The following is a 19,103-nucleotide window of genomic DNA, read 5'->3' on the forward strand; positions in this document are numbered from 1 at the left end:
TGCCAACAACTGTCTGACACCACTAACAGAAAACACCCTCCCTGAAACCCAGAGTGGCTTGCAACCATCAAGAGGGACAACAGACACGATCTTCATTGTCCGCTAATTGCACGAAAAGTGCCAAGAGCAACACCAACCACTGTATCTCACCTTCACTGATTTGAAAAAAGTGTTCAACGGCATATTACGCCCACTTCTGTGGAAGATCCTGAGCAAAATGGGATATCTGGAGAAATTCATCAAGATCCTGGGGCTTCTTGATGACGACATGTTTGCCAAAGTTCTGGTAAATGGCACAATGTTCATTCAGAAGTAAAGCAGGGCTGCACCATTACCCCTATACTCTTCATCATCTTCGTGGCAACAATCCTTCACCTGATCAAGGACAAGGTGCCACCATTAACTGACACTGAAGAGAATGGATGGAAATATCTTCAACCTGAGCCAACAGAGCCCAGAAGAAAATCACCACCACATTTCTCCTGGATGCCCAGTATGCCAATGACAACAGCATGCCATCCTTTATGGAAGAAGGTCTTCAGAAAATCCTTGAAACCTTTGATGACCCTACATCAAGCTTGGCCTTCCCATCAACCTGAAGAAGGCAAAGATCCTTTGTCAGCTTCCGTCCAATATGGTCAATCAAATGGTTCCTGCTGTGAAACTGCATGGACAGGTTATGGAGAAAGTGACCCATTTTCCATACCTGGGAAGCCATGTGTGATCAAACGCTGACATCGATGACGAGATCCAACACTGACTCAAGTGTGCAGGAACTGCCTTCAAAGGGTTTCACACCCATGTTTTCAACAGCAGAGACTCTTGAGATGAAACAAAAATCCTCATCTACAAAGCAGTTGTCATGCCAATCCTACTGTACAACTTTGAAACCTGGGGCACTTACCGCTGCCACCTGAAGACCCTCAAGCAATTCTACCAACACTGCCTGAGGAGTATCCTCTGCATCAAGTTGGAAGAGTACTGTACCAACATCAGCGTCGTGGCTGAAGCCAAACTCCAGAGCATCGAGTGTGTCATCATCCAGAACCAGCTTCAGTGGGTGGGTCATGTTGTTAGGATGGATGACAGCTGACTTCCCAAACTGATCTTCTACTCTCAGCTGAGCAAAGGAAAACGGTCCAGAGGAGGGGAGAAGAAATGTTACAAGGACCAAATGTTCAAGAGCCGCTCCATTGACTGGAAGACACAGAAAGAACAAGCTAGGGGTCGAGCCAACTGGCAAGCAAAGTTCCACATGGGGGTGGAAGTCTTCAAAAGAAATGCAGACCGGAGAAGAGGAGAAAGAAGGAAAGTTCCTGACCGACAGAAGCTTCCCACAGCAACCACGTGCAGCATCTGTCAGAAAGAGTGTGCATCAGGACTGGGCCTGTTCATTCATCTCCACATCCACCATCCCTTCTAGGAATCAATCAAGAGACAATCTTCATTGCCATCAAGGGATGGCCATGATGACGTTCAGTATACAGTATACAGGCTACAGTACATTGTTTGTTTTATCATTAATGGTGAAAGCCAGCTGAGTCTCTGTGAGAAACACAGCTGGAAATGTTGTCCCATATGCACACCAGTTTTTGAATATGTGTGGTCTACCTGAGGACTCCATCCATGGCAGGGGTGTAGGATGGCTGTGTTGTTCTCCTTAGGCCCCTGATCCAGACACAGGTGGCTCGCTTTGGAGTTACGGGTCTGAAATCAAAATGTGGCAAAGAAAACAATTCAAGAAAAAAAAAAAAACGAATTTACTCATTTTTAAACAATGATTAAATTTAATATTTATGTGTTTTTTACTTTGACACATTTACAACATGGAACAAAAATAAACTCAAAAGCAGAAAATGGGCATCTGCTTGAGGGGTTTACTGCCCCAAGATTCTGCTTAAGTGGACAGAGGAGATGGACTGTGGGATGCTAAGCAAAAATTAGACTGAAATGACAGCCCAGTCTCACTTTTTTTTTTCGTGCTCCTGTGACGAAATGAGTCAAATTTTCGTGACAGAGCTTTTTTTAACTCACTATTCCTAACCCTACTCCCACCCCCAACCCTATCATCACGGAATGAATTAGCATGAATTTGTGCTGCCTTGACAAAAATGAGGCGCTTTTCCTCACAACATCACAAACCAATAGATTAATGTATATTTCGTGCTGCTGAAGCACGACTTGCCATGAGACCAGGTTAGAAATGAACAGAAAAAAGAAGGAAGTAATAAAGTATATTGATCCTGAAGACTGTTGGTGCTGGTGTTTATTTCAGGATACTGTAGCATACAGTGAGGAAAATAAGTATTTGAACACCCTGCGATTTTGCAAGTTCTCCCACTTAGAAATCATCGAGGGTTCTGAAATTTTCATCTTAGGTGCATGTCCACTGTGAGAGACATAATCTAAAAAAAAAATAAAATAAAAAAATCCGGAAATCACAATGTATGATTTTTTAATAATTTATTTGTATGTTACTGCTGCAAATAAGTATTTCAACACCTGTGAAAATCAATGTTAATATTTGGTACAGTAGCCTTTGTTTGCAATTACAGAGGTCAAACGTTTCCTGTAGTTTTTCACCAGGTTTGCACACTACAGCAGGGATTTTGGTCCATTCCTCCACACAGATCTTCTCCAAATCTTTCAGGTTTGGAGTTTCAGGTCCCTCCAAAGATTTTCTGTTGAGTTCAGGTCTGGAGACTGGCCAGGCCACTCCAGGACCTTGAAATGCTTCTTACGGAGCCCCTCCTTAGTTGCCCTGGCTGCGTGTTTGGGGTCATTGTCATGCTGGAAGACTCAGCCATGACCCATCTTCAATGCTCTTACTGAGGGAAGGAGGTTCTTTGTCAAAATCTTGCAATACATGACCCCATCCATCCTCCCTTCAATACGGTGCAGTCGTCCTGTCCCCTTTGCAGAAGAGCACCCCCAGAGTATGATGTTTCCACCCCCATGCTTCACGGTTGGGATGGTTTTCTTGGGGTTGTTCTCATCCTCTAAACATGGTCGGTGGAGTTGATTCCAAAAAACTCTATTCTGGTCTCATCTGATCACATGACCTTCTCCCATGCCTCCTCTGGATCATCCAGATGGTCACTGGTGAACTTCAAACGGGCCTGGACATGTGCTGGCTTGAGCAGGGGGACCTTGCTGGTCTGCAGGATTTTAAACCATGACAGCATCATGTGTTACTAATGTAATCTTTGTGACTGTGGTCCCAGCTCTCTTCAGGTCATTGACCAGGTCCTCCTGTGTAGTTCTGCGCTTTCTCAGAATCATCTTTATCCCACAAAGTGAGATTTTGCATGGAATCCCAGACTGAGGGAGATTGACAGTCATCTTGTGTTTCTTCCACTTTCTAATAAATAATCATAACAGTTGTTGTCTTATATATATATATATATATATATATATATATATATATATATATATATATATATATATATATATATATATAAATAAAATTCGGGAGAAATCTCACTTCCATACTTCATTTTTTGCTCGTAAAAACGTATAACAGTGCCTTTCGAAACCAAGTAAATTCTCATTTAGTAAGTATAATTTATATCATTTTGTGTTCAAAACACATTCTCGGGCACAGTCTGTATCATTCTGCATTAGAAGGGCTCCAGCCAGATGCCAGGAATGACCCCAAAGTGACACAGAGTGTCGTGATCCAGAACCGGGCAAAGTGATCCATTTCCGGCAAATATTTGCACCACACATAATGTGGCTTCACACTTTAAGTAGAAGGGCTACCCCATCCGGACTTTTTCAGCTAGATAACATCCAAATACCCAATACAACAATACACAATAAAGGATATTCAGTTGCATTATGGCTCCGTATAGCAGAACTTTCAAAAAAGTGATCCAGAACTGGGCAACTGACTGTATCACATTAACCTGTCGCTCATATTAACTACCGGTAAGTCCTTTTTAAACTTTTACTTGATTATGTTTCTCAAATAGAAATGTTCACTTTTATGTAAGTAATTTTTAAATGAAATCACAGCCAGAGAACCCTTTTGCGCCTTCAGATTTGTTTAGGTCTTGATGGTTTGATCTCACTGGTCTCCTTCTTGCACAGCCTCTCAGTTTCTGAGAACTGCCTACATCTGATAGATCTGTGTTGCGTTGCTATCAGCGTAATTGCAGTATATTTCCAAGCTTCATATTTCATCATGTCAATATGCCTGCTGACTCACCTCTCCATAGAACAGGGTGTTATTGTACTTCCTCATCTCTGGGTAAACATGGTTGAGGTACCACCCAAAGTTCTTACACTGCAATCGCTTCCTCAGTGCAATCCTCTCAGAGACATCTCCGTAATCGATACCATGGTTCTGTGAGAGCACAAGAGACTCGTCAGGAAGTACTCATTGCCCAAATATGATATTTTCTCTTCAGGCACCAGTGCATGCTCGTGGCACCATCACATCGGGTCCTGGATAGCAACCACCCAGGCAGACAACTGGATCATCTTCACTTCTTGAAAGTAACCATTTGTTAGCAGCCAGGTGAAAGTGGGCACCCTCTTGTCCCATATTTTGGGTATTCATTAATAATAATAAAAAAACATCCACACAAACCCACATATCACAGCCTACACATTCAAACTATCAGCACACCTGGTCACTAATTCACTTACTCCACATGTCAATGGAAGTGGGAGGAAACCGGAGCACTCAGAGGGAACCCACAAAACGTCACATAGAAAAGACTCAACAGGAAGTGACCACAGGACCTTCTTGCTGTGGAGCAACAGAACTATCCACTAAGCCATGTACCCACCAACTCTAGTTTTATGTCATTAAATGTTTATCATGCAAATGCATATTTTGGTATTTTAGCACTGAACAAATCTTTAGAACATGGTGAAACATTAGGCACATGCCAGAACAAGTCAGTCACCTCCATAGGGATGCCCCATGCAAGATAGACATGGGATTTGTACTCATCCATCCAGACTTCGGCCACACGCAGGGCATTACGTCGTGTGTGGATACCAATGTCATTGTGGTAGGGCTTCTTTGTTCGTGCAACATGAGCGACTCTGGAGCATGGCAGCACCTCCATACTGCCTCCACACAACCACACCTGCAAGAAGATGGCATCACAAAACTGACAATTACCCAAAAGTCACAGTCTATGAGAAAGGCAAAGACTGGTAGAGTAAAAGGGAAGCTCAGGAGATATGGTATCTATATATATGCACTTTAAACAATTGCATAATTCTGTTTTGTATGAAGTAATCCTGGGAATTGTTTAAGGCTTATCCTCTTGCTGGGACATTAGACATCTCCAGTTTCAGGGTTCTTGTGGTTGATTCTCCAGTCAACTGTGACGCACCAAATGTTGGTGAGATTATTAAGAAATTACTTACTGTCTTTCTGGAAAGGAAAGGGTGATTGCCTGGATTGCAAAAACTATAGGGTATTACACTGCTCTCTACACAGGGAAAGGTGCTTGCAAGGATTATTCTTAACATGATTCAATTCCAGTTATTTGCCACTCTGTGACCACAACAATCTGATTTCACAACCAAGAAGTCAACCATCGACTGCATTTTACCTCTATGTTTACTTTTGCAAAGTGGTTCACTCAGTTGATTTGACTGCTCTCTGGGACACCATAAGAATTCATGGCATCCCAAGAAGTTGTTGGACATCATAGCCAGCCGATACACAAGATACTGTGAGTGGTGTACAGAGCAGGGCAGAGTCTCATTCTCAAGGATGTATTTTGGCTCCTATTGCTGTTCAATGTTTGCATGGACTCAGTGTTGGGTATGGTTGAGGACACCAGCAGGTTATGTGCTTTTGGTGGCGAGGAAAGGTTTACTGACCTTAACTTCATAGATTATGCTGTGATCTTTGCAGAATCAAGGGATACCCTGACTGCAGCACTAGACAAGCTGAGTGAGGAATCACAGTGTGTGGGTTTGTGATTGTGTTACTTCAAAACCAAGATCCAGACATTCACTGACTTCCTGGACTTGGTCATCAGAAGTATCTGTATGCAATGAAAATGTTGAACTTGTCAATGCATTCACTAATCTGAGCAGGGACATTACGTCTGTGGGTTCTTGGCCTGGCTTTGATGGATAGAGATGTTTGGTGATGCCAATAACTTTGTAGGAGAACGAAAATCAGTGATTGGTGGGATAGTTCATGAGTTCATCAACTTCATGAGATCATAACCTGTTGAACTCATCCCATCTGCTCAAAGGGTTGTTCTTCAGTGAAATCACCTGCTAGCGTCAGTGGCTGCAAAGAAAACCTGCAGCCTCTTGGCCCTTTTGGAATAGTTTGGACACCACTGATCTATGGAGATGTGTCAGTCACTAAACAAGAGACAATGGCTTCAACATGCTGGTAGGAATGTGGTGAGGGAAGTTGTATTGGGTGCAGACCTGGCCATCAAATGTAGAGTAGGGGTGCTGCCAGTGCAATGGACAGGTATTGTTGTCAGACAGACCAATATTCTAGATCTTTTTTGGAATAAATAGATGCTGTATGCTCTAGACCAAGGACAAAAAGGACCATGTAGACTGTTATTAGCAACAAGTTCAGAAGTCAGGGTCTGTCATGATATGGGGCTGTGTCAACATCCTTGGAAAATGTACTTTACACTTCTGTGATGGCAGCTTTAATGCAGCAAAGTGCATTAAGATTTTAGAGCAATATATACTGCCTTTAAGAGGACATATTTTTCAGGGACATTCACACACATTTCAACAAGAAAATGCAAAATCACATTCTGCACACAATACAAAGGCGTCGCTGTGGAAGAGGAAGGACAACCTGAGACTCTTGTTCAGGTTGTCTCTCCTCTTGTTAATGAAAAAAAAAACATATATAACTCACACTGGAGTATAAGTTGCAACTTGTTTCTTTGTTATCAGATCTTTAATTTGGAATTTTTGTGCATTGTTGTTGTGTAGTTTTTATTATTTGATTTTATTTTGTTTAGTGCTCTGCTTCCTGGTAAAGTCTTATATACTGTAAATAGGTGTTCTATTACGTAAGTATGTAAATTGCACTAGATTATAAGTCTTAGGACCTCTCAAAAACCATGAGTTATACTCCAGAAAATATACAAATAACAAGACTGAACAATGACACACGAACCCTCATGCCCAGTTCGATGTTCTCCCCTCCATAGACATCCATGCCTGGGTCAAACAGGCCGAGGTGCCCGAAAAAGTTACGGTGGACCACAAAAGAACAGCCGATCATGGCAGGTGTCCTGTGGCAAGGCAAAAAAATAAATAATAAGAATAAAAATAACAGATAGATGCACTAATGACCTGACAATACATTAGCAATTCTGCAGTATCTGAATTACAATGATAGCAAAATCTGGCTATATTTTAGCTTACCATTAAAAATTGACTGTAATTCTGTTATTGTAGAATTACCCACATATTAAGTAACACATATATAGTCACACAATGTGCAGCCACGTGCAAAACCATTAGGTACATTTAATCAAATCTATTCTAAATATTGTGCTTCCTATGTATTATTATTGAGGTTTGTTGTTGCAAGTGAAGTCACTTCATCCTGAATGTGAACATTTTTAACACAGAACTCCTATAAAATTTAATTAACTCTTCAATACTTGGTTACCTTATAAAGACTAAGATGAAGAGTGTCACTTGCATTATGAGGGGATACCTAATTTTGGACATGTGGTGCCTTCCTCTGGGCATGATTTAGCACACAGATGCTTCAGTATTGAAGGCCCTAGCGGATGGAAAAGTCCAAGGGGAGACCCACCTTCCATGTGGCTGCAGCAGACAGATGAGGATAAATCGGTTGTCCGCCTAGGTGGTTGACATCCAAGACCCACAGTGTTTGTGATGACGTGTGGCACCAGTGTACGCTCCTAGATGTGAGCTGACCATCTACATCTAGCAACAGCTCCGGCAGGGGACCGCAAACCTCCCTGTCCTGGGCCACACTAACCACCTCTGATTGGCAGATACCGAGGGGTTTCCAGACCAGTGTGGAGATATAATCTCTCCACCTAGTCCTGGGTCTTCCCTGGGGTCTCCAACCAGATGGACATACCTGGAACACCACCCTAGGGAGGGCTTCAACTTTTGGCTTAGGTCCCTTTTCATCACAAGTGTACAGTAGAGCGAATGCAACACTGTACCTGCTGCACCGATTCTCCAGCAATGAAGTGTAAGTCTCCATTGTCCCCTCACTCGTGAACCCCCTCACTCCATACTCCCACAGCACCTCCCACAGTATCTCCCGGGTTACTGATCATATGCCTTCTCCAAGTCCACAAAACACATGTAGACTGCATGGGCATACTCCCAGGCACCCTCCAGGGTCCTTGTGAGAGTGAAGAGTTGGTTGCTTGTTCCACGACCAAGACGGAACCCACAATGTTCCTCTTCAATCAGAGGTTCGACCATCGGCCAAACCCTCCTTTCCAACACCCTGGAGTAGACTTTACCAGGGAGGCTGAGTAGTGTAAGGCCCTTGTAATTGGCACACACTCTTTGGTCCCCTTTTTTAAATATGGGGACCACCAACTCAGTTTGCCACTCCTTAGGCCAGAGGTCTCAAACTGGTTCCAGAAAGGGCTGAGAGGGTGCAGGTTTTCTGTGCAACCACCCACTCCAGCAGGTGATTTCACTGATTAACATCACTTTGAACAGGTGAAATCAGTTAATCAGTGAAATCACCTGCTGGAGTGGGTTGTTGCACAGAAAGCCTGTACCCTCTCGGCCCTTTCTGGAACTGGTTTGAGACCTCTGCCTTAGGCACTGTCCCAGACCGCCACACAATGTTGAAGAGACGTCTCATCCAAGGCAATCCCTTCACACTCAGAGCCTTCTGCATTTCTGGACGGATCTCACTAACCCCCGGGGCCTTGCCACTGCAGAGTTGTTTGACTGCCTCAGTGACTTCCAGCAGGGAATTTGACGATGATTCCAGCTCTGCCCCTACTATAGAGGGGGCTCCAATCTGTTGCAGGATATCCTCAAAGTGTTCCTTCCAAGCGCCCGATTACCTCCTCATTTGAGATCAACAGAGTCCCATCCTTACTGTAAATAGCTTGGATGGTTCCACATTTTCCTCTCCTGAGGTCCCTCAAGGTCAGCCAGAAGCACCCTGGTGCCGACCGAAAGTCCTTCTCCATGGTTGCTCCAAACTCCTCCCACACCCACTGCTTTGCCTCCATCACAGCAGAGGCTGCCACCCATCAGGCCTGTTGGTACCTGACAACTTCCCTGACCACCGGTGTCCACCATGGTGTTCAAGGGTTGCTGCCCCTTGAGATACCCAAGACCTCCACTGCAGCTTCAGCAATGGAAGCTCTGAACATCGCCCATTCAATGCCACCAACCTCCACAGCAATGCCAGAAAAGGTCCACTAGAGGTGTGAATTGAAGATCTATCGATAGTGGGCTCCTGCAGACATTAAGAGTTCACCTTTTGGGCTTACCAGGTCTGTCCAAATTCCTCCCCCACCCTCTGATCCAACTCACTACCAGATGGTGATCAGTTCACAGCTCTGACCCTCTCTTCACCCGAGTATCCAGAACATGCAGCATCAGATCAGATGATACGATCACAAAATTGATCATTGACTTTCAGCATAGGGTATTCTGGTACCATGTACATTTATGAGCATCCTTATGTTCGAACACGGTGTTCGCGACGGACAGTCTGTGACTAGCACAGACGTCCAATAACAAATGTCCACTTGAGTCTAGATTGGGGAGGCTGTTTCTCCCAATCACGCCTCTGCAGGTGTCTCTGTCATTGCCCAAGTGTGTGTTGATGAATGACTTCATCTAACTGTGTGCTTGTCAATCAACCTACCTGATTGGGGCAGACATGTCCCCTTCATCCAGCCACTGTTTGGGTGGACTAATGTACATGCACCACAGCTCCCAGTTGTAGCCATGAGCTGAGTTACCGTAGGACTCAAGCTCAAAAGTTTCATGCTTGATATTGTCGATGGATGGCAAATGATCCTCGTGTGGTCTTCTTTGATTCTGGCCAGAACTGGCTCAGCCCTGACAAAATATAAACCCACATATTACATACACAAACTCAAGAACAAAGGATACTTTCAGATGTTTCTGTGTAGGCTCTCAGTTGTCCAGGTGGTTTCCATAGTAGAGAAGCTTGAATCTTCGACTGGACTGGGTTGCTTGATGCGAGGATGTTTCGCTTCAAATCGCAGAAGCTTCCTCAGCTAAAATTCTTGCTCTGGTGGTCTGACTTCTGTCTTGACTCTTGTAGAGAAGATAATCAAGAAGTCACAAAAGCTGGAGTTTTAAACCTAACCAGACCCCTCCTACCGAAAGGCAGACAGCTATAGGCTAGTGACTAAACAATACCTCATTACCATGAACAAAAGACTGAAACTGCTTTGACCTGAGTACCCCATTGTAAACAGGGGATAAAGCGTGTCTCAGACCCCCTCCCCGGTTTGAAACCCAGCCTTAACCGGGGAGGGGGTCTGAGACACGCTTTATCCCCTGTTTACAATGGGGTACTCAGGTCAAGCAGTTTCAGTCTTTTGTTCATGGTAATGAGTCATTCACGTCATCAGCAGAGTCATCAAGGGAGCCATCAGGAGAGGCGTCCATCCCATCATTAGGGGGGACAGCTGCCCTGTCATTAGGAGTGTGCTAACTAGAGCATTTAGTTAACTATTGTTTAGTCACTAGCCTATAGCCGTCTGCCTCTCAGTAGGAGGGGTCTGGTTAGGTTTAAAACTCCAGCTTTTGTGACTTCTTGAAGTCCTTAAAGCGACAGTATCACCTCAAAATCTCTCATCAGCCGTTAAAATTTTCACCGAAAACCAGCTTAATTTTTCGAACCGTGTCCACTTCGATGTGTCTCACAGGTTTAGAAAAAATTTTGATAAACAAAGCGCCAGTCTCTCAGCAACTTCTCAGACAAAGGAATTCCGACGAGGGGCTGGACGACTCCTCCCACAAGGAGTGCTCACAGGCGAATGACGTCACAGACAGACGTGGAAAAACTTACGCATGCGCACGAGGGTTCAAGCATGTCTGACGTAAAAACATATGAATGAAATCCATATAGTTTTTGAAAAAAATAAAAAGGACCTATACTTTGACAGACCTCGTATGCTGCCACACCTCTGACTTGAGAAATAAAAACAAATCATTTTTTCCCTATAAAATATAATATCAATACAAATGCTGTTTTTTTCTCATTGTACATTGGTTCAAAACCACCAGATGATTAAAAAGATGCATTCTGATTGGAGGCTGGCTTGGCCCAGCTTCAGTCAAACAAATAATGCAGCGTTTATCACTTAACATGTTTGGTTTACATCTTCACATTTCACATCAATGATGCTCGAAAATATCATCTGTATCACCCAGTTGGACAGCGTTGGAATTCAATGTGGCTTTTCCTGAAACCAGTGTTAAAGCTGGTCACCACAAAGACCACAAAGAGCTACGACGTCCCGCTGTGAAGTTGGTTTCATGCTGGTGTTTCGACAGATCAATCAATCAATCAACTTTTTTCTTGTATAGCGCCAAATCACAACAAACAGTTGCCCCAAGGCACTCCACATTGCAAGGCAAAGCCATACAATAATTATGAAACACAGTCTACGTCTAAAGCAACATAACCAAGGGATGGTCCAGGGTCACCCGATCCAGCCCTAACTATAAGCCTTAGCGAAAAGGAAAGTTTTAAGCCTAATCTTAAAAGTAGAGAGGGTATCTGTCTCCCTGATCTGAATTGGGAGCTGGTTCCACAGGAGAGGAGCCTGAAAGCTGAAGGCTCTGCCTCCCATTCTACTCTTACAAACCCTAGGAACTACAAGTAAGCCCGCAGTCTGAGAGCGAAGCGCTCTAATGGGGTAATATGGTACTACGAAGTCCCTAAGATAAGATGGGACCTGATTATTCAAAACCTTATAAGTAAGAAGAAGAATTTTAAATTCTATTCTAGCATTAACAGGAAGCCAATGAAGGGAGGCCAACACGGGTGAGATATGCTCTCTCCTGCTAGTCCCCGTCAGTACTCTAGCTGCAGCATTCTGAACCAACTGAAGGCTTTTTAGGGAACTTTAGGACAACCTGATAATAATGAATTACAATAGTCCAGCCTAGAGGAAACAAATGCATGAATTAGTTTTTCAGCATCACTCTGAGACAAGACCTTTCTGATTTTAGAGATATTGCGTAAATGCAAAAAGGCAGTCCTACATATTTGTTTAATATGCGCTTTGAATGACATATCCTGATCAAAAATAACTCCAAGATTTCTCACAGTATTACTAGAGATCAGGGAAATGCCATCCAGAGTAACGATCTGGTTAGACACCATGCTTCTAAGATTTGTGGGGCCAAGTACAATAACTTCAGTTTTATCTGAGTTTAAAAGCAGGAAATTAGAGGTCATCCATGTCTTTATGTCTGTAAGACAATCCTGCAGTTTAGCTAATTGGTGCGTATCCTCTGGCTTCATGGACAGATAAAGCTGGGTATCATCTGCGTAACAATGAAAATTTAAGCAATACCGTCTAATAATACTGCCCAAGGGAAGCATGTATAAAGTGAATAAAATTGGTCCTAGCACAGAACCTTGTGGAACTCCATAATTAACTTTAGTCTGTGAAGAAGATTCCCCATTTACATGAACAAACTGTAATCTATTAGACAAATATGATTCAAACCTATGACATGCTCTAATCTCTGTAATAAAATTTTATGGTCAACAGTATCAAAAGCAGCACTGAGGTCCACAGAACAAGCACAGAGATAAGTCCACTGTCCGAAGCCATAAGAAGATCATTTGTAACCTTCACTAATGCTGTTTCTGTACTATGATGAATTCTAAAACTGACTGAAACTCTTCAAATAGGACCATTCCTCTGCAGGTGATCAGTTAGCTGTTTTACAACTACCCTCTCAAGAATCTTTGAGAGAAAAGGAAGGTTGGAGATTGGCCTATAATTAGCTAAGATAGCTGGGTCAAGTGATGGCTTTTTAAGTAATGGTTAATTACTGCCACCTAAAGGCCTGTGGTACATAACCAACTAACAAAGATAGATTGATCATATTTAAGATTGAAGCATTAATAATGGTAGGACTTCCTTGAGCAGCCTGGCAGGAATGGGGTCTAATAAGCATGTTGATGGTTTGGATGAAGTAACTAATGAAAATAACTCAGACAGAACAATCGGAGAGAAGAGTCTAACCAAATACCGGCATCACTGAAAGCAGCCAAAGATAACGATACATCTTGGGATGGTTATGAGTAATTTTTTCTCTAATAGTCAAAATTTTGTTAGCAAAGAAAGTCAGAAGTCATTACTAGTTAAAGTTAATGGAATACTCAGCTCAATAGAGCTCTGACTCTTTGTCAGCCTGGCTACAGTGCTGAAAAGAAACCTGGGGTTGTTCTTATTTTCTTCAATTAATGATGAGTAGAAAGATGTCCTAGCTTCACGAAGGGCTTTCTTATAGAGCAACAAACTCTTTTTCCAGGCTAAGTGAAGATCTTCTAAATTAGTGAGACGCCATTTCTCTCCAACTACGGGTTATCTGCTTTAAGCTACGAGTTTGTGAGTTATACCACGGAGTCAGACACTTCTGATTTAAAGCTCTCTTTTCAGAGGAGCTACAGCATCCAAAGTTTGTCTTCAATGAGGATGTAAAACTATTGACAAGATACTCTAACTCCCTTACAGAGTTTAGGTAGCTACTCTGCTCTGTGTTGGTATATGACATTAGAGAACATAAAGAAGGAATCATATCCTTAAACCTAGTTACAGCGCTTTCTGAAAGACTTCTAGTGTAATGAACTTATTCCCCACTGCAGGGTAGTCCATCAGGTAAATGTAAATGTTATTAAAAAATGATCAGGACAAAAGGGAGTTTTCAGGGATACTGTTAAGTCTTCTATTTCCATACCATAAGTCAGAACAAGATCTAAAATATGATTAAAGTGGTGGGTGGACTCATTTACTTTTTGAGCAAAGCCGATAGAGTCTAATAATAGATTAAATGCAGTGTTGAGGCTGTCATTCTCAGCATCTGTGTGGATGTTAAAATCGCCCACTATAATTATCTTATCTGAGCTAAGCACTAAGTCGACAAAAGGTCTGAAAATTCACAGAGAAACTCACAGTAACGACCAGGTGGACGATAGATAATAACAAATAAAACTGGTTTTTGGGACTTCCAATTTGGATGGACAAGACTAAGAGACAAGCTTTCAAATGAATTAGAAGCTCTGTCTAGGTTTTTGATTAATTAATAAGCTGGAATGAAGATTGCTGCTAATCCTCCGCCCCGGCCCGTGCTACGAGCATTCTGACAGTTAGTGTGACTCGGGGGTGTTGACTCATTTAAACTAACATATTCATTCCTGCTGTAACCAAGTTTCTGTTAGGCAGAATAATCATACGTTGATCAATTATTATATCATTTACCAACAGGGACTTAGAAGAAAGAGACCTAATGTTTAATAGACCACATTTAACTGTTTTAGTCTGTGGTGCAATTGAAGGTGCTATATTATTTTTTCTTTTTGAATTTTATGCTTAAATAGATTTTTGCTAGTTATTGGTGGTCTGGGAGCAGGCACCGGCTCTACGGGGATGGGGTTAATAGGGGGATGGCAGGGGGGAGAGAAGCTGCGAGAGATGTATAAGACCACAGCTCTGCCTCCTGGTCCCAACGCTAGACAGATGGGACAGATGGTCACTGAATGTCTGTCGAATAACCACCTGAAAGTAACTTCATCTGGGTCTCTGGTGTGTGTGTGTGTGTGTGTGAAGAGCATCATGGTTCAATTTTCATCTGAATCACTTTAAATCATTATGCGTCTATATTGATCTTCATGTATTGCGAATGCTTTGCGTCCGTCCGTCCATTTGTCTGTCTGTACTCAGCATAAGTCCAGTCCTATTACTGCCAGGGTCTTCAAATTCACAGGGAACATTCTTGGGACACAGATCTTGGACAACTTCAAAGATGGCTAACCTTGACCTATTTTAAGAGGTCAAAAGGTCACATTCTCTTTCCTACTTTTATGCTCATACAGCTGGGGGTATTTTTGCAATGAGTTTTATTTAATCAGTTAGCGATGCACTGTTACATCCCTAGTACGCAGTTTAAATAGCAGTAACTTGTCAATGATGATATTAAAAAGCAAGTACTCGGCTGAGGTCCCCCATGTATTATGGTGGTATGTATGTGTAGGTGTTAACAGAAACTAACCATTTCTGAGGTCAGATGCTGCCTTTTTTCACTAACTGTCATGTTTGACCTCGAGTTCCAAGGTCAAATGCAGTCAGGTCAAAGGTGTTGTGTGCTGGGGTGTTTGGCTGGCTTGGTTTTTGTTTTCTTGTTTCTCCCACCAGGTGGTATGCATTCAGGACTGAGTGGCTGAGCATTAGGACCTCACCCTGAACACCTGAGGCTTGTTATCACGTGCAGGTCATCAGGACTCACAGCTGTGGTGTATTTTGTCTTAATCAGAGATTGCTGCATTTAAACCTTGAATGCACAGTGTGTGATTGCCAGAGACTCGACCTTGTGAGCAGACGTGTGAGATCGACGTCAGGAGAACAATCTCACCATCACGGACGCAGAGACTGCTCCAGGTTTGACGCCACAGTCTGTGAAGGAGGATTGGGTGAGGTCTCACGCTCTTCAGCACACTTTCCTGAGGTAATTTGGTTTTGGTGACTTTTATGAAGTAATGACAGTGGATTGGTGTCCCTCACACCTTGTGTTAGTGAGCTGTCACGTTATGCTAATTGTCTAATCAGCTTCTGCTGCAGTGGAGATTTGAACTGAGTTGTTCCGTGCCTGCAGGGTGAGAAGCTGATTGATATATATATATTTAAGCCAGGAAGTGTTTGCTGATTGCGTGCACCTTTGAGCTGTGTCTCTCTGTGTGGAGTTGGACTCACCTCCATGTTTTCTTTCTTCACAGACTTGGTTTGTCGCGGCCACCTGGGGGGTGTCGGCGGGGTCCCTGGGTCCGAACTGCTGTGGCTCCGGACCATTTGCGCTGTTGAGAGCGCGTCGTGTTTCCACCTCACCAGACCGCGGACGTTTTAGTTGTTTAGCACTTCACCCACTGTTATGTTGATTAAATTCTGTTACCTTTTGAACCGTGCTCTGCTTATTTTATGCTGGGTCCTTTCAAACGCTGGTCAGTGCTCCGACCGCGTCCGAAACATAACAGTAGTCTCTGGCCATTTAACAATGGACCAGCGGAAACAGAGACGGTATTTTTGCCGGGAAGGCTGCAGCAGATGTTGGAGTTGATCCGGGATCAGTTACGGGTGCTCTCCGCCCGGGTTGTGCGCGTTGGTGCGCGCATGGTGGAGTTTACAGCTTGGGTCGTGTCGCACCCCGCTGTTACGGCTGTAGCCCCGTCTCCTCCCGTGCAGCTGGCTCCGACGCCTGTTGTAGCAGCCCCGGTGGTATTTAGTTTGCACTTTAAGCTGTTTGTTATAACCTGCTGTTATTTACAGCGGTGTGAATGGGTTTTTACTCTGTTACCACGGGGATTTTCTTATTTGGCACTTTGGCTCCCTCTGTTGGTGACAGAGTCACATTACCGTTCAGGTTCAAAGGATGGAAAACACAATGTTTTTCCATTCTTTGCACTTGACGACGTAGGCCAGTGTTAGTTTTTTTTTATTGGTCTATTATCTGTTTCTTGTTTTAGTATGAGGTGTTTTATCAGGGGTTAATTTGTTGTTTTTGTGGGTTTTAAAGCACTGTCTGTGGTCTGGTGGAGTTGAAAATGCAGGCTGTCTGGAGCATAGTTTGACCCAGGTGACTTTATGTTTGTCTGTTGGTCTTTTTTATTTCTTTGGTTTCACCTCCCAGGGTTTGATGGGACGGTCCTCTGGGGGGTGATGGGGGGGGGGGGTAACTGGGTTGTTTTTTTCTTTTTTTTGTTTTTGTTGTTCCCTCTCTTCTCCTCTGGCTCCAGCCGTGTGAGCCGTACGTTGTCGGTGTTGCTGGAGTGGTGCAGTTTGGTTATGCTGGGCGTTTCCCAGGTAACCTCTGCACCCGGGAGGGGGGGGGGGTTTGGGGTATTTTTTGGGGGGGTTTTTACTTCCCTGTCTTCTCCCCTGGCCCCAGCCGTGTGAGCCGTAGGTTGTCGGCGTTGCTTGGGTGGTGCAGTTTGGTTGTGCTGGGCGTTTCCCAGGTGACCTCTGCATCCGGGAGGGGGGGTTCGGGGTGGTGTTGTTTTTTTGTTGATTCCCTGTTCCACCTCCGGCTTCAGCGCGCCTTTGCGCCGTATGCCATCAGCGTAGCTGAGGTTAGGGGCAGTGGAATATACCCGCAGCTGGTGGCTGGTTTAAAAGTCGGAGGGGTGGCGCCGTCTTGTGCCGTACGCCATTACCGCTGTTCCACTCCTCCCGGTTGACTTTTGGGGTATAGTCGTGGTTGGTGACACTGGACGTACTTCCAGTTTCCATTGCGCTGAGGGGGTGGGGTTGGGGTTGTTTTGTTTGTATGTTGTTTTTTTTTCCCCCCCAGTTTCCGCCCTCAGGGTGTGACTGTGGTGACCTCTGGGGGGGAAAGGGCGGTGGGTCCATCTAGCCGTAGACGGCCGGGGCTGGGTCTGTTAGTCATGAGGGGGGGCGTCTCCTGGGGTTTGATGGAACGGTCCTCTGGGAGGCGCTGGGAGTCCCCGTGGGTGACTTTGGATCCCAGAGGGACCTCGGCTGTGGTTATTACTCCTGGAGCTGGCGGGATGTCCTCTGGGGGGTGTTGGTCCCTACATGTCGTCTGGGGGGGGTGTTAGTGTTTTTTTTTGTTTGCAAGCTTAAGTTTGGGTTGTGTTTTTTCTTTTCTCCTCTTCCCGGGGTTTGATGGGACGGTCCTCTGCGGAGGGGGGGTTGGTATGGTTGTTTGTGTTTGTCTTTTTTTTGTTTTATGACTAAGCAGACTTTAACACTTAGTCGGAAGAAGGCTGAGTGCACAGGTTCAAGAACCCTGGCCAAATTATGCAAAGTGAACAACTAAAGCAAGAGTCGACAGGGAAATGAACGCAAAGGTGAGACTCTAACAGGTTTGATAAATGAAACAGAGGGCAAGACCATTAAAGTCAACAAAGGATGTCTCTGCACTGGAGTGTCAGCTGCGGAGCAGTCTGCTGCAGACAGGCTCAGGGTGGGAAAGGATGAGCTCCAGGATGAGAGTGATGGTCTTGGCACGGAGTTCCCTGTTGACAGAGAAGAGGCGGCTGGAAGCGTGCGTTATGCAGCTGAGGGAAGAGCTGGAGAGGCTCAACATTGAGATGATCAATGACTGCATGAAGAAATGAACATTGCAGGTGGAGCAGCTGATGATGGAGCTGTCGTCACGAGCACAGTAAACGCACAGCTCCTGGAGATGGGCCTTTCCCAGCTGGATCGTCAGCACAAGGAGCCGAAACTGAATCTGCAGGAGGTGTTTTTGTTCCAGCCAACATTCCAGCCATGGTCCCTGGAGGGGGGCTTTGTTTTTTCTGGCCCAGGTCCGTGTGGTCGCCGGGAGGCTTTCCCGTGAGGGTGGGGTACTGTTGTGGGCTGGGGTGTTTGGCTGGCTTGGTTTTTTTTTTTTCTGTTTCTCCCACCAGGTGGTATGCATTCAGGACTGAGTGGCTGAGCTTAGGACCTCACCCTGAACACCTGAGGCTTGTTTTCATGTGCAGGTCATCAGGAACTCACAGCTGTGGTGTATTTTGTCTTGATCAGAGATTGCTGCATTTAAACCTTGAATGCACAGTGTGTGAGTGCCAGAGACTCGACCTTGTGAGCAGACGTGTGAGATCAACGTCAGGAGAACAATCTCACCATCACGGATGCAGAGACCACTCCAGGTTTGACGCCACAGTCTGTGAAGGAGGATTGGGTGATGTCCTCACGCTCTTCAGCACACTTCCTGAGGTAATTTGGTTTTGGTGACTTTTATGAAGTAATGACAGTGGATTTTGGTGTCCCTCACACCTTGTGTTAGTGAGCTGTCACGTTATGCTAATTGTCTAATCAGCTTCTGCTGCAGTGGAGATTTGAACTGAGTTGTTCCGTGCCTGCAGGGTGAGAAGCTGATAT

The 19,103-nt window shown here is 44.4% G+C and overlaps 1 protein-coding gene across 2 annotated transcripts in view; it reads right to left on the reverse strand.

The window, feature by feature from the left end:
- galnt17 (polypeptide N-acetylgalactosaminyltransferase 17) overlaps nt 1-19,103 on the reverse strand; it is a 193,463-nt gene that overhangs the window by 28,523 nt on the left and 145,837 nt on the right. Inside the window, exons 1-5 of one of the 2 annotated variants that reach the window (XM_034168556.1) lie at nt 9,854-10,016; nt 7,136-7,253; nt 4,917-5,102; nt 4,211-4,348; nt 1,612-1,707 (exon numbers count right to left, since the gene is read on the reverse strand). In XM_034168556.1, coding sequence (XP_034024447.1) covers nt 1,612-1,707; nt 4,211-4,348; nt 4,917-5,102; nt 7,136-7,253; nt 9,854-9,912 — 597 coding nt within the window. In that variant the 5' untranslated portion in view covers nt 9,913-10,016. Of the gene's footprint in view, nt 1-1,611; nt 1,708-4,210; nt 4,349-4,916; nt 5,103-7,135; nt 7,254-9,853; nt 10,017-19,103 lie in introns of those variants that run through there. The other variant, XM_034168557.1, reaches the window with a different exon arrangement.

This window comes from Thalassophryne amazonica, chromosome 4, assembly GCF_902500255.1.
Source record: "Thalassophryne amazonica chromosome 4, fThaAma1.1, whole genome shotgun sequence".
Lineage (NCBI taxonomy): Eukaryota > Metazoa > Chordata > Actinopteri > Batrachoidiformes > Batrachoididae > Thalassophryne > Thalassophryne amazonica.